The sequence below is a fragment of the Podarcis melisellensis genome, assembly GCF_964234715.1.
Source record: "Podarcis melisellensis genome assembly, chromosome: 4".
In the NCBI taxonomy this organism is placed as follows: domain Eukaryota; kingdom Metazoa; phylum Chordata; class Lepidosauria; order Squamata; family Lacertidae; genus Podarcis; species Podarcis melisellensis.
The window spans coordinates 38912253-38927012 of record NC_138531.1 but is presented as its reverse complement, the minus strand read 5'-3'; the positions used below and the strand labels follow the sequence as shown (position 1 = coordinate 38927012).

At 39.0% G+C, this 14760-nt stretch overlaps 1 protein-coding gene and 1 long non-coding RNA gene across 5 annotated transcripts in view; one reads left to right on the top strand and one right to left on the bottom strand.

The window, feature by feature from the left end:
- The window catches only part of LOC309368003, a 371432-nt gene that overhangs the window by 297195 nt on the left and 59477 nt on the right, over nucleotides 1-14760 (top strand). The gene's annotated exons all lie outside the window — the stretch shown is intronic.
- The window catches only part of OFD1 (OFD1 centriole and centriolar satellite protein), a 40195-nt gene that overhangs the window by 20705 nt on the left and 4730 nt on the right, over nucleotides 1-14760 (bottom strand). For 3 of the 4 annotated variants that reach the window (XR_014167413.1, XM_081907535.1, XM_081907536.1), the window contains exons 4-17: nucleotides 14345-14413; nucleotides 13888-13918; nucleotides 12367-12471; nucleotides 10452-10588; nucleotides 9702-9875; nucleotides 9047-9153; nucleotides 7213-7332; nucleotides 5866-5939; nucleotides 5664-5755; nucleotides 5347-5536; nucleotides 4052-4182; nucleotides 3050-3161; nucleotides 1509-2105; nucleotides 560-707 (exon numbers count right to left, since the gene is read on the bottom strand). Coding sequence is in view for 3 of the 4 variants with exons in the window: in XM_081907535.1 (XP_081763661.1) it covers nucleotides 560-707; nucleotides 1509-2105; nucleotides 3050-3161; nucleotides 4052-4182; nucleotides 5347-5536; nucleotides 5664-5755; nucleotides 5866-5939; nucleotides 7213-7332; nucleotides 9047-9153; nucleotides 9702-9875; nucleotides 10452-10588; nucleotides 12367-12471; nucleotides 13888-13918; nucleotides 14345-14413 (2087 nt within the window). In the remaining variant the exon portion in view is untranslated. The remainder of the gene's footprint in view (nucleotides 1-559; nucleotides 708-1508; nucleotides 2106-3049; nucleotides 3162-4051; nucleotides 4183-5346; nucleotides 5537-5663; nucleotides 5756-5865; nucleotides 5940-7212; nucleotides 7333-9046; nucleotides 9154-9701; nucleotides 9876-10451; nucleotides 10589-12366; nucleotides 12472-13887; nucleotides 13919-14344; nucleotides 14414-14760) is intronic. The other variant, XM_081907537.1, reaches the window with a different exon arrangement.

Below are 14760 nucleotides of genomic sequence, written 5' to 3'. Positions count from 1 at the left end.
TGACAGCTTCCATGCTGTCCAAGTGTTCTAATAATTCAGATTTCAGTCATACTATCCAATATCTAAACTCATGATCTCATATTCAGAATAGCAAGGTTGCCTCATCATTTTATCAACTTGCATACCACTGTACAGTACTCTCTACCTTCTTCCTGGTGCAGTATTACCAAACACACTAACTCTTATGGGATACAGCTCTCAAAGTGGAACAACATGGTCAGGATATGGACCCACAAAAGTTAAGCAACCTCTACTCACTCACCACTACCCCCGAGTCTGCATGTTAGAGGCCGACTACTATCTCCATCTCTTTTTGAATGCAAGGGCACAGCCTTCAGCAGCAAAAAACACACACAGCTTGTGTAAGGGATTAGGAAATGTTTCTCCATGGTTCTGTAATGTATTAAAAATGCAATACACAAAAAGATACTGTAACTACTGAAGTGCCTGAGGATAAACCATGCTCTTGGAAGAACGTTTGATTACGGATATCAACAGGTAACATACAAATATGGGACATGACATAGCTGGAGATCTTTCGCCACTATATAAACATTACCTTAGTTTTTGTTTGCAGGAGGCTGGGGAAGAAGAAACTGATATATTAGAAGCATGTTCAGGAGATGAAAGGTTGCTTGTTCTTTGAATGGGGGAGAGAGGCTGGTCTGCATTCTGATGAGGGGCAGCAAAAGATGAGGCAACTGTATCTGCAGAACAGAAGGCAACCACATATTACTGTGCAATAGTATCTGAACAGCTACTGTAAGCAACAAAACACTTAATACAGTGGTACCTCGGGTTACATACGCTTCAGGTTACAGACTCCGCTAACGCAGAAATAGTGCTTCAGGTTAAGAACTTTGCTTCAGGATAAGAACAGAAATCGTGCTCCGGCGGCCCGGCAGCAGCAGGAGGCCCCATTAGCTAAAGTGGTGCTTCAGGTTAAGAACAGTTTCAGGTTAAGAACGGACCTCCAGAACGAATTAGGTACTTAACCCTAGGTACCACTGTACCAGTGATGTGCATTAGGAAATCATTCCTGGAAAACCAAAGAATAATTTAAGGAGGGGTAAACACACAGGAACATTGGAAGACTTTGGGTGCTTTAAAGATAGGCTTGGCACTCTCTAACACTGGTTTTCAGATTAGAAAAAAATTGGTTCATTGTGGAAAAAATACAAAAGAATTTTTTCTGCACAGTACTTCTCACTTACGTTTATCTCCATGTTTTGATTAAATAGCAGGAGCAAGAGAGTGTTTAATCAGAGTATACTCTCTCTGTGTGTGTAGACTACAGAGAGTCAGCAAGTAAAAGACTAACAGTTTCAATGATAAATAGCGTGGCATTAAAGGGGGTTAGAAGTAAAACAGCATTTCCATGTTTGCAGCAAGTAGAAATAGACCAAGAGAAGGAAACATTACTGCAGAAAACTCTTAATACCAGTAGCTCTTGATATCCACACAAAGCAACAACTTCACTCATAATTCATGAATATCAAATTGCTTACCTTCAGAAAACAGCTTGTTACTAATATTTCTCTTTGCTTTGGAAACAGGAGTAGAAGACAGACGTCTAGAAGTAGACTTCTTCCGTGGAGGGGTTAGATGATCTTTCAAGTGATCCCCATTTCCTGGTGTCCATCTATAGCTTTTATTTTTTTGGCAATGAAGGGGTAATTCTTGAGAATATAGATCATCCTGTGCAAACCAAAGTCTTTGGCGAGATGCCATGTTAAAGTTACTTGCCATAGGTGAAGAGAATGTGGTTTTTGCTGGGCCAGCTGTGGTTTGAATGGCTCTGTATTGGTAATTCCTGTAGGCCTCTTCTAAATATTCAGCTTCTCTCTCCAATTCTTTTATTCTAGCCTTTGTATTAGCTACAAATTCTAAATCAGAATCTTGTGAAGTGTTAGATTTCAGTATGTGGTGATGATGTCTGGGGCTTGTACCATTTCCCATTCCAATAAAATCAGCCATTGGCTGTGTTTTCAGGAAAGCACCATCTATATAAATATCAGGAGGTACAGTCTTGTCACCAAACAAGTCAATGACAGAACGATCAACCAAAGAGGGCTTTGGATTCCGATACACTTCATTCTCTAATGCTACAGGCAAGAATTTAATAGAGATAAAGAAAACAATTTAAGACAAATTTTGATTTGGTCACTGTATAATTAGCATGCAAAAATGAAAACTGAACTTACCTTACATTTTAATATAGTTATTCTACACACAAATCCAACATAATTTAATATAGCAAAAAACCTCAAGTTTATTTCAGGTTTTTAAAGTTAGTATGATCAAACGAAATGCACAGAAAATATTCAGATTAAGCTGAAAGTGTCAGAGCCACAAAAGAAGAGAGTTAGATCCAAAGAGCTGCCTATACCAGCAGAAGGCAGTCACACACACAAGAATAAAATGTTTAAAACCAAATAGAGAAGTATAATGAAAGTATTTGCCTAGTCATTTCAAGATTTGAGGAGTATGAGGTCTCTTAAAGCTATAGTAAGGTACCCAAGGCGCGGGGGGGGGGGGGCAACCAAATACACAGAAAGCCACATTTAAATTGGACTTAACTCAATTTCAGAAATTGTGATTTCAAACAAAGAATGGTGTAACAGAAAGGAATGAAGGGGGGCAAATAAGAAAATCTGAGTTGGGAGCAATAAAATACAGTTATGGAAGGTCTCTGGCTAAAAATTGCATGGACTCTTTTCGTTTCTTGGCTCTGATTAAGAAGCCTTTAGTCCATGAAATTGTAAGCCATAATAAACTGTTATTCTTTAAGATCCCACAAGAATCTTTGCTGATTCTGTTTCTGAACTGTCAGATATCGTCTACATAGGGTCAAGATCTTTCTCCATAATAAAAAATGTTTTAAATTTAAAAAATCACAATATCAAATACCAGACTTTTACAAAAAAAACCCAATACATGCCATTTTTCATGTGTATTCTTTTAATCTGCTCCAATGCTTAAATAAAATTGCTCTAAATAAAGCCTGATCTTATTGAGTTAGCCCAAAAGTGGAGAGGATTTTTCAAACCTGTCTGTGTCTGTTTCAGTTGTAGCTTAAGGTCTTCCATTTGTGCATTTAACTTCCTGATAGTATTTTCACATTCCGACAACTGAGTCTTCAGCTGCACACAATGTTCAATCTAAAAAGATTTCAGAGACAAAATGCCTTACTAATTCAAGAGCATTAACACACTGAAGCAACTAATCCATATAGTTACAAATGAGCAATCAGCCCCCCTAGGTCTCAAATGAATAAACTGGTGGAAGGGAGGCAGAGAGAAACAGATATTTCGATTTTGAGCGCACCAGTTCCTCATCTAGAGAAATGAAGAACATGAATGTAGAGTCTTCACTTGGCCTTTATTTGGGAGAATTTAGTTGTCTAATTCCTCGAGTATAATATTATCACAGTAAGCATTTACAACACTAACAATTTACTTAGTATCATGCATAGAGTTCTCAATTCAGCAGCAAATACAAGTGTAGAGGGTGTGCACTGCTTTTGCAGGATCAGATTGTATTTTTTAACATTGGTTTTAGACTTTAATAATTTGGAGTGAGGAAAATGTGGTTGATGAATTTATGCTGATTCTATTGTGTTTTTAAAAAGTATTTTTTAGAAAAATGAGCATTAAAAAAGGTAAAGGTACCCCTGCCCGTACGGGCCAGTCTTGCCAGACTCTAGGGTTATGCGCTCATCTCACTCTATAGGCCGGGAGCCAGCTCTGTCCGTAGACACTTCCGGGTCACATGGCCAGCGAGACAAGCTGCATCTGGTGAGCCAGCGCAGCACACGGAACGCCGTTTACCTTCCCGCTGGTAAGCGGTCCCTATTTATTTACTTGCACCCGGGGGTGCTTTAGAACTGCTAGGTTGGCAGGCACTGGGACCGAAAGACGGGAGCGCACCCCGCTGCGGGGATTCGAACCGCCGACCATGCGATCGGCAAGTCCTAGGTGCTGAGGTTTTACCCACAGCGCCACCCGCGTCCGAGAAGAACGAGCATAAACAACAACAAAATGGTAGTTACCTCATTTTGTAACTGTTTTTCCAAGAGCTGCTTATGAGTGTCAGATTCTTCACCTTCAAGCTTCCTAGCATGTTTTGCTCTTTTCAGCTCTGCCTCAAGGACCAAATATTCAGCTGATGGCCGACTTAACTCTATAAATAGGAGGGGGGGGGAGGAATAAATTAAAATCTAATCTTGCCAGGAAACACTGCATCTGATAAACAGATACTCTGTAGCAGACCATCCAACTACAGTGGTACCTCGGGTTACATACGCTTCAGGTTACAGACTCCACTAACCCAGAAATAGTACCTTGGGTTAAGAACTTTGCTTCAGGATGAGAACAGAAATCGTGCTCCGGCGGCACGGCACCAGCAGCAGCAGCAGCAGGGGGCCCCATTAGCTAAAGTGGTGTTTCAGGTTAAGAACAGTTTCAGGTTAAAAACGGTCCTCTGGAACGAATTAAGTACGTAACCAGAGGTACCACTGTACACTCTTTAGCGTTCTGTGCTATGATTCAAATGGTTTAACCTGGAAAGCCCTGGATGCAGGCAGTCACTGAACATCCTTCTTAGCATTAATCAGGACTTAACAAAAGATTAATAAAGTTCCATCCAATAATCATAAAAGCATTGATGTGGGTTTTGCACAAATCAAAATGGATACTGAGGACAGCATAGCACAACAAACCAAGGAGAGGAGCAAACAGTGGACTTCAGATTGGCCTTATGAAGTCCTATTGGTGAATCTCCTTCAAAAACTTGAGTCATTCTTCTGTGTTTTTGGCTATCTTAGCCTCTGGAGCATCAAAACACTCAAGTACATAAGATATACATTGGCATACACAACTTATAATAAGGGCATATAACCAAGCCAATTGAGGTCCCTCTATATCTGAGGTCATCTTTTTAGCTCCTTGCTTGAATCACAGTCATTTGTATATAATCAGCAAAGCACATATGTTTTAGCCTTTGGCTAGCTACTACAGATTTTATATCTTGTGAAACACAATTTTAAAGAAAGCCCATTGATGTCATTGTCACTATTCAATAGGTGTATTCAATAGGTGTCAGTGACAGTCTTGCAAAGAGATAGGTGCAGATAAGTAGTTTTGGACTTTAGGAGTTACTTCCTGAAGCACTATGAAAACCCTGAAAAACCCATTTAGTTATGACAGAAATACAAAAGAAAAACAAATAGACATTTAACACAGAGAAACAAAGAAAAGAGCAGACATGCTATTACATTTCTAAAATGTATTTTCTTTGCAAATCTTGCTAATAAAATTTTTCAAAGAATGTTGGATTCACACTAACTGTCTCGGAGTTCCAAGTTTTCATTGCGCGCCTCTTCCAACTGTTGTTTGAGTAGCTTATTCTGCACCTGAAGTTCCATTTTCTCTTCTTTTAGTGTTGGATAATCTGAGAATTCTTCCAGTTTTTTTGTCATCAACTGATTTTGCTTGCTTAATAATAAAACTTGAGCCTTGACTGAATCTATTTCCAGCTGGAAATAAATACCATATTGGGGGGGGGGGGGAACAGTTAGTAGACCTCTTCCAGGATAATTTATTTATCTGAATTATAAAGGTTGTAAAAATATATTGCTAAAACAGACATTTTAACTTAGCTACCTCAAGCTCTTTTGAATGTGATACAGCATGTTCAAATTCTTGCTTTCTTGAATTAAGAGAAATGGTCTCTTCATGCAAAAGCATCGCTTTATCTGGTCAAAAACAGGAAAGTTTTATATTAGACATATTTCATTAAATAAAAGTCAAACATTTGTTTTTGAGTGGTAGGGGTTTTTTTTAAATAGATAGATATAAAAAAAACCTTTAATTTTTTTCTCATCTTCAGTAATTTTCTTGGTTCTAGCTATGTATTCTTCATTTAGTTCAAGCTGATACCTAGGAATAAAAAGCATTGCAAAGTGTTGCCAAATTACTGAAGACTTTTAATTGATTAAGCACTGTCAGCTTCAATTCCATGTGTCTTTATAGCTAAAGTCATAGTAGCTTTATCCTAGATAACTAACCATGTTCAATCTTCAGATACAAATCAGAGGGAGAACCCATATATAAAATTATAGTCCTAAACACAATTGACAGCTAGTTGAATCCAAGCAGATGAACTCAATTGAAGCTTGCTTAAAACTGCACACTTGGTTTCTTTTTGTTCAAATTTGGCACAGGAGGAAAGAGGCCAGTATATCTGTGTACTCTGGCCAGCAGCATTTCCTTCAATCATGACATCCCTACAAAATTTAATCTGAGTTTAAATATTTGAGCATCTCCTGATTAAATATTGAATATTTGAGCATCTCCTAATTAAAATCTAAATCCCTAAAACAGCAATTGCTAGCCTTTTTAAGGCAGAGGATCACATTGCCCTTTGGTCAGCACTCCAGGGACTGAGGTATAGAGGTGGGCATGGGCAATGTGTAAAGTACTGTACTTTTCTGTGTAGAAGACTAGGTTTTGCTCTCTAAAAATCATGCTAAAAAGTGGGGGTCGTCTTATACAAGGGGAGTGCATAGGATGTACGTTTGATTGGTTCTGTCATGGCTGTCAGTGGCTATTGTGCGTGTTATTGGTTGCTGTGTCAATGGGTGGTGTTTATTGGCCAACACTGCAGCAATTGGGCAGGCGATTGGCAGCTTCTGCCAGCGAGGGAACAGACGAGAGGCACAAGGCACGTGCGGGTGAGCGATTTTCAGCATTAAAAAAAAGCTCAACAACCCTGGGTAATCCTACCCCCCCCCCCCCAAAGCTGAACAACTTTGTGCCATCTCCCCCATTTTCTTAAATTTGGGTCCCCCAAAATAGGGGGCATCTTACACATGGGGGCATCTTACATACAAAAAAGTACAATACAAAAAAATATAGGGGAGCAAATACAACCTGTGAGCTAGTCACCCCTGCCCTAGTAGAGTTTCAGGTCATTGCAAGAGGATGAACAAGAAACCTCTATAGGCTTGCTGCTTCCATTACTCTCCTCTTGTACATAGGGCAAGAACTCCAAATTCCATCTCTTCCCATCACACTGACAGATACATCCCTAGTATATAAAAATGCTCCATAAATGTTTCACTTATTAGTATATTCTGTTTGTCTTTACTATGTGACTACTTTTCTATGTGCATCATATGCAGTCACTGAAGGAGACAGGCAAATTAATTACTTTAGGAGTTCGTTCTTTAGTTTCTGGTCGTAAGTCTCTTCAATGTTCTTCACAGTCACCTCTCGATGACGAAGTGCATCTTCTACAGTTTTATTTTTTGATTCCTGAAGGTTTTGAGCTCTGAAGCAAAGAAAGAAAATGCACAATAAAACAATCCTAACAGAACAAATCAGGTGACAGAAGCATCAGAAACATGATGGGGAACTTCTTATTACAGTGGAACTCACAACAAAATGCTTCAAAATGTGCCTAGGAGTGCTCTTGTCCAAGACCCTGGCCAGCCTAGAACAATAATCTTGGATTAATATTCTGGCCTCTTGGGGAGGGGTGTGTGTGTGTGCTGAGCTAAGAAGCAAATGGATATTCTGCCACCCCATTAGAGCTCTTTTTTTTTAAGTTCTCTCTTTTTTTTGTACTCCTGCAACCCTTGAGATTTTCACCAAGCTTCCTACCATCTCCCTCATATGTGGATGCAGCCATCTTAAGTACCCACACATGGAGAACTAAGTTTGCTATTTGATTTGTTATTATGTTTTTACTTGGTAGGTTTAAAGTGACTCAGTTGATATGTGTCTTCAGACCCCCACATTTCCCATAATTATATTATAAAGCAAAGGCTAATCATGTGTATAATAGTTTCATATTCAAATGTTCCCTTCTGTAACTACACTTCCCTTCCAATCAGTTGTTTAGAGCAAGAATAGCAGTAAAGCTGGGTATTAGCTTCTTCAAATACCCCTCTCCATCCAAACTCTTCCACCCACACTGTGCTTTGCAAAGCCACTTTTAACAGCACTTATGCTACTTCCCATAGTCAATCCCAAACTTATCATCATCTTAATCTTCTTCCCACATGGCAGTTCCCCACCCCAAATTTCTTCATTATGTCAAAACAAAACAAAAAACATCCTGGCAGCTTAAACTACCCTGCCATACAACTCTCCAGGGTCACTATTACCCATTCCGGTTTGACTGAAAATGCTGGCAAATTACAAGTTCCACACTCCGCACTGCATGAGCACAGAGGCCTGTATTAAAGCATACTGCAGCAATCACTGGTTTTTCAGATAGTTTACAGCATAGCTACCAAGCCCTGACAGATTTAAATGTGGGCTGTGGTAAAGATTAGGCCTTAAATCTGACAACCCTACTGTTGAACATATACTACTGATTTCAGGAAATCTTGAACAACACTGGCTCACGAACTAATTATTTAGGACTGCAAATGCTGAAAGTAAAGGAATTACAAGGGAGGATGAAGCTTATTCCTCTATTTCAAAGGTTCACCAGCTCCCTCTTCTGGGTAATCAGAGGGATTTTCATCTATCATTAAACTGAAGGGGAGGGAAAGGGAATTAAAAGGCGACAAACTTACACTGCCTAATCAGTTAATTATGGATTTCTGAGCAACTATGCTTAAATATTATTTATTGTATGTATTTAACTGACTAAAGTTACATACTTATTTGATGGAAAACCTCTAAGCAGTCCACAAACCCATATTCTCCTAAACATACATCAGGACTAATGGCAAAACATCAACATGCACTGTTGTCAGTATCTAGATGGTTTAATTAAAAAACAAAATAATGTATTGACTTCAAGACAAACTGTCAAAGCAATGCCAACTTTTCGATGAAACACCATAAAACTCAGTTAATAGGGAACAATTCTGCCGCTAAAAGCAGCTGGATAATACTGTTTCTAGAGGTGTAACATTACATTTAATGAAATAAGAGTAAATGAAGCTTCATACTAACCGTAGCATTTAGAAGGCCAAGAAAAATATGTGGTTTTCCCCCAACTAAAGTTATATGAATGTTTAACAACTCACAGTTCAAAAGCTTCTATTCTCTGCTTCAGTTCTGCCTCTCGGGATCTTACTGTTTCAATATCTTTCAGCAGGCTTTGCCTTTGCAGATAAATTTCCCTTGCATCAATCTATTGGGGAAAAACATATTTGTATTATATGCAGCCCCAAATGTAGCAACAGCTGCATATTCTATATGAGATTTGGAAGGCTGTATTCACAACTAGCATTCTATTGTTAACTGGTTGCTGGAAGTGCCTGCACTTCATTATGCAGTTTGCTGATAAAACTAGTTACTACTAGAAGACTTAGCAGTAGTTACAACTAGGTAAAACAGGTATCTTATGAGTTATGGGAAGAGTTCTATGATTTATTTATTTTTCAGTGGATAACAGTGCGAAGGGAATAAGACGCAAATATTAGGACATGGAAGATGCATTTCCACTTTTTCAAATACAGCATCCCACACAATTACTTATGCAGTGCATTTTAATAGCAGGTGGTCACATTTTTTGGCACAAATTGCAGATTAGGAATAAACCACAATGGAAGATACATAGAAGTAACCTGCAAGCAAAATACATAGTCACTCCCAATACATTTCCCAGTATGGCTATTGATATAGGATAAAAACTCCCAACTCCTCCATTCTATTTAGTTCAATTTTTTCAAACATTACCTCTTGCTGCTTCTGAAGCCTCTCAATAGCATTTCTTTCTCGAGAGCTTAGAGCCTCTGACTTGGCTCTGTGAACTTTTTCAAATTCTTTACGAAGCTCTGAAATCTCTTTCTGGGATTGTGCTCTCTCGTCCATCTTAATTTTGGCTATTTCAACCTCTTTGAAGTGTTGCAACTGCGGCATTCAAAATAAAATTATAAGTGTCAACTGTCACATAAAAACATTAGATCACAGGTAGATGGCTAATTCTTGTGACTAGCAAATCCCTCCTGTGTAAGAATGTGATAAAGTACCGTGGTAAATCCACTGCTCTACAACTAATCAGATCTCCCAATTTTCCTTTTCCTAAAAGCAGCTGTTGGGTGAACAGGCATTTGCAGCAAGCACTGATGCATGCAAGGATTAAGCCACATTATAGCCCTGATCCAAGTCACTTCCTACAGTTTTTAAAGAAAAAGTGATCTAATCACAGATCTCCTGTTTAATGTAAGTTTGGCCGTTAAGTGAGAAAGCAACTGAGACAGAGCATTTAGTTGATCCTGCAACTAATCCCAATGATTACTCCTACTAATCATAATGTAAACAGCCATGTCTTGCTCAATAAATGTTTGTCCTCTGCTTTTCCTTCATGTATTTTGTGTACTCTGAGAATAAGTAAATTGTTGTACTAACAAAAGCATCAAATAGGCACATGAAAATCTGCATTAAGACTGACAAAACATCATTGCCTCTCCTCCCATTTCCCTTCACCTTCTGAGACATTTCCTCTTGAAGCTGTTGCTCTACTTCTTTTCTATATTCAGCAAGTTTTACTTCAAACGACTCAGATTTGTGGCACTGAGGATACATGTCTGCAAACTGTTCATCAATCAGTTGAAGTTTCTCAGCTATGAAAAAATATATAAAAGGCATTGTTCCATTATATGTGATCATACTAAACAAAAGAAATTTACATTGTTGACATTTTTATAGGGGCCAGCTCTCCTACTTCATTTTATTATGCTATGATGCCAATGATGATTTATATTTATTGGTTGCTTTATTCATGGAAACATAAGAAATACTAAAACCAGTTACAATAAACACCATCAATAACTCTCCCAATCCCAAATCACACATCTATAGAAATAAGAGACATGTCTTGCAGATCCTGCCCCCTCCCCAAAGAGCCCACAAATACTTTTTAAAATCTTCAAATTAATGACCTAAAGCTTAGGTTAAAAGGAAGTCTTTGCCTGGTGCCTAACAGATAAATATAGCACCAGACAAAAGTCCCTTTAGACAGCATTCCACAAGCAGGAAGTAACCACTGAAAAGTGGCAGAGGGCACTCAATGGTGACTGACTGTGTCAACACCCTGCACCATTCACATATTACACTAATTAGCCAAGGCCTCAAAAGAAGCACCAGTCATATGAGTCGGAAAATCCCCAAGAGCTACCTGGAAGCCATCAGCCTCCAAGGGAAGGCCAAACTAATAGGTCCCCTGCCTCTGCTGAGGGGGAAAGGGTCTGAAAGCATAAAGCTATGACGAACCTCTACTAAAAAGAGCACCAAGGAATAAATGGAAGTGAGAAAACAATATAGAAATAAATCAGGTATCTAGCAGCCTGAAACTACGGTATGTCCAGCTTAAATAGATGCCACTGTACTCCAGACTGCATCTGTATTCCATCCTAACTTTCATTCTATGAATAGATTGCTTGGGCTAGTATTTGATTTGTGTTATATCTGTTCATCTGAAATATGTTTTCTGTCCTATGCAGTGTTTTGGAGTATACAGTACAGTGATGATAAAGGATACTCTGCAATGGCTAAAATGGAAACTTCCCACAACCATAGAGTTGGGCTGCAGGTGCAGGAAGTAGAAGAGGATGATGTGACTGGTGTATACATTAGTCTACTTTTTAACCCTGCAAGATATTTTTTTTTGGGGGGGGGGGATAATTCTGCTATTTTTGTTCTACACTTGTGCAGCTGCTAGGTGTAGCAAATTCATTGGACCAGTCTAGTACATACCTATGCAATCACATACCTATCTTTCCAGAGAACTCTCTGTAGGGAAGACACCATTTTCAATGTTTCTGTTTTCTCTCAAAGCACAAAACTCACAACCATATTGTGTTGAAATGTGAACCCATGATTATGTTTTGATCCACATTTAGAAACTGCAACATATATAAGTATGTGCAACTCCTTCTTAGCTAAAAGCTTTCCCAACTTTTTTGAAGGATTATATGCTTTTTAAAGGTAAAAAGGTGCACATATACTCCAGTTAGTAAAGAGTTATGTCAGAAGCAGTATGAAAGCAAGGCTACAGAACAGATGCTACAGTATTCTCTTTCTTAAGGCTGAATATATAAATACAGTGGTGCCTCGCAAGACGAAATTAAATCGTTCCGCGAGTTGTGTCGTCTTGCAATTTTTTCGTCTTGCGGAGCGCGGAATCGCTGGGTATTAACGGCTTTAAGGAAAAGGAAGCAAACTCGCAAGATGTTTTCGTCTTGCGAAGCAAGCCCATAGGGAAAATCGTCTTGTGAAGCAACGCAAAAAAAACGAAAAACCCTTTTGTCTTGCGCGTTTTTCGTCTTGTGAGGCATTCGTCTTGCGAGGTACCACTGTAGCTAAAGTCTGAGGATAAAGCAACTGCAGTAACTCTACTTACCAAGAGATTCTTTACCAGGTGTGGGACTGGTCTGAGTTTCTGTGCTGCAGATCTGCTTATGCAGGCTATGGTCTATCAGTTCAGTTAATATCTGTACAAGAAAGCCTTAGAGATACACCATTAATCACACATCTCTTCTCCAACAAATGACAAGTTTCAAACTCAAGAAGGAATAAATATTATTTTGCAACAGTAAAAGAGTACCAATGAATGGAAGTTGAACAATTCTAAAGAAAAAAAAGCTGTCCCTCTTATTTTTAAAATTTCTTCAAAAAGAGCCTATGGTAGCAAATAATACATAAAAGTATTTTTTAAAAAACAACTAAAAATATCTGAAACATTTCAATACAGGTACAACATTTTTAACATATAACATGTACATATGGTTGCCAACACGCATATTATGGGGAAGTTGTTTGAGAGTGTGCTGACTGCCCAGTTCCAGGTACTCCTGGAGAAAGCAGATTATCTAACCTCAATACTCTTTTAATGCAATGTGTTCTACATGGGGCTGCCATAACATTGGTCTAGAAGCTGTGCAAAATGAAGCAGTTATGTTACTAATTGATATGCATGGGTGCAGACATCTACTACCAGTTTTAAAGGAACTGCCCTGGCTGCTAATTTGCTACTGCACCAAGTTTTGGGTATTAATGTATAAGGCCCTAAACAATCTGGGACCAGGTTATCAAAGTGAACATCTTCACCTACGCAAATCTGCCCATTCCCTAACATCACCTACAAAGGCCTTCATGGATAAGCCACAGCCAGAAGACATCCACTTGGATTACACAGGAAGAGGGCCTTCCCTGGCTGTGTCCACTCCCCCAAATTGTCATCCCTAGAAATAAGGCATGCGCCAACAATGAGGCAACTCCAGCACATGCAGAATTTTTTTTTGTTTAGCAAGGTCTGTGATGGCTACTGATGATACTTTTTCTTGTATTTGTATTATATTTTGATATTGCTGCACACAGGCTTCAGGTGGCCACAAAATGTGCATTATTTTGTTTTTCTGTCTAAATATTTATGTATGCTATCCAAAGTTGCTGTTCAAACTCGTCTCTTCCAAACGGCAGCTAGCCTCTTCAGCAGCAGGATCTGCTTATGTGAAAATGTCAAAGAAACCACTGGTCACTTATTTTAATGTCAAATGTTTCCATCTGTTTTTAACTGCTGTACTTTTATTATTAACATTAAAAAAATTAGCCTACCCTGGAGGTTTTGAGTTAAACCCAGTTTTCAGTTAAAGACTCTCGCCCCTCGGCAGGCACCCAACCAGGTGCCTCCGAGGGGGCGTTTACAGCAGCCTTTTGCTGCGGCGCCAGCTCCTCCTCGGCCTCATTCTTCTCTCCGTCATCTCGTCGCGAGTCATTTTGGTATAAGTTTTCAGTTAACTGTTATTTAAACAATTAATTAAATTGTTTAAACACGTGTGCATAATTTTAAACACACACAATATCTTTGGACTGTGGCCTACAATCTGAACTTACTTAGAATATATGTACATTATAGCTGTACCTTTTGTATTCTCTTTTTCTGAAGCTGAAATCTGGAAAAACAAAAAAAAATTAGTCAATTTATACCGCAGTCCCGAGCTCCATCTGAAGAGCTGCAGAGTAGCTGCCACGCCCCAAGCCCTGCCACTCCCACTGGCCAGGGCAAAAGCTATGGGCATATCCTTCCCCCTTTTTTGCTGTGTGAATTCCAGGCAGGTGCACCAGAGGGGTCTGAGGATCAGGCGGCATCCCACAGTACTCCCTTTGGGGCTTTTCTGAAGGCTTCTGCCAGTGAGAGAACAACCACTAATGGTTTCCCACTCCACAGAGTGCAGTAGGGGCTTCGCAGCAGTGAAGCAAAGGGTCTCTACCACCTTATCCTAACCCTTTTCCACAGTGCAGGTGGAGGATTTTGACTACATTCTTATCTACACAATGCTTAACAAAAAATAAGATCGCAAGAAATAAGATTATTTTACCAGTGCTTTGTAAAGATCAGTCTTTGGATTGATCCTAATCAGCTGTAGTAAATCTTGCATGGTGAGCGCCTTTATAAGGAGATAAAGAAACCGGATAACTCTCAATTATACATTTGACAATCCATATTATCAAAACAAAAAGTTAAACAACTAAGCCAACAAAATCAAAATGAGATAATGATTGGGATGTCACATATACCTTCACTGTTTGTATCAAGGCCAATTATTGCATGCCATCATTCACACTTTTGCAGCCAAACACATAGGCACTCAGAGGTTAACACAGTTTCACAATGATTCGCATTGAGTCTTACATTCATTCACTCTTGCATACACACACAGGAGTTCACACATACACAATGTCTCAACTTCAGAGGCTCAGAAACAGTCACTTAGTCATGAATGCACAAAGTATT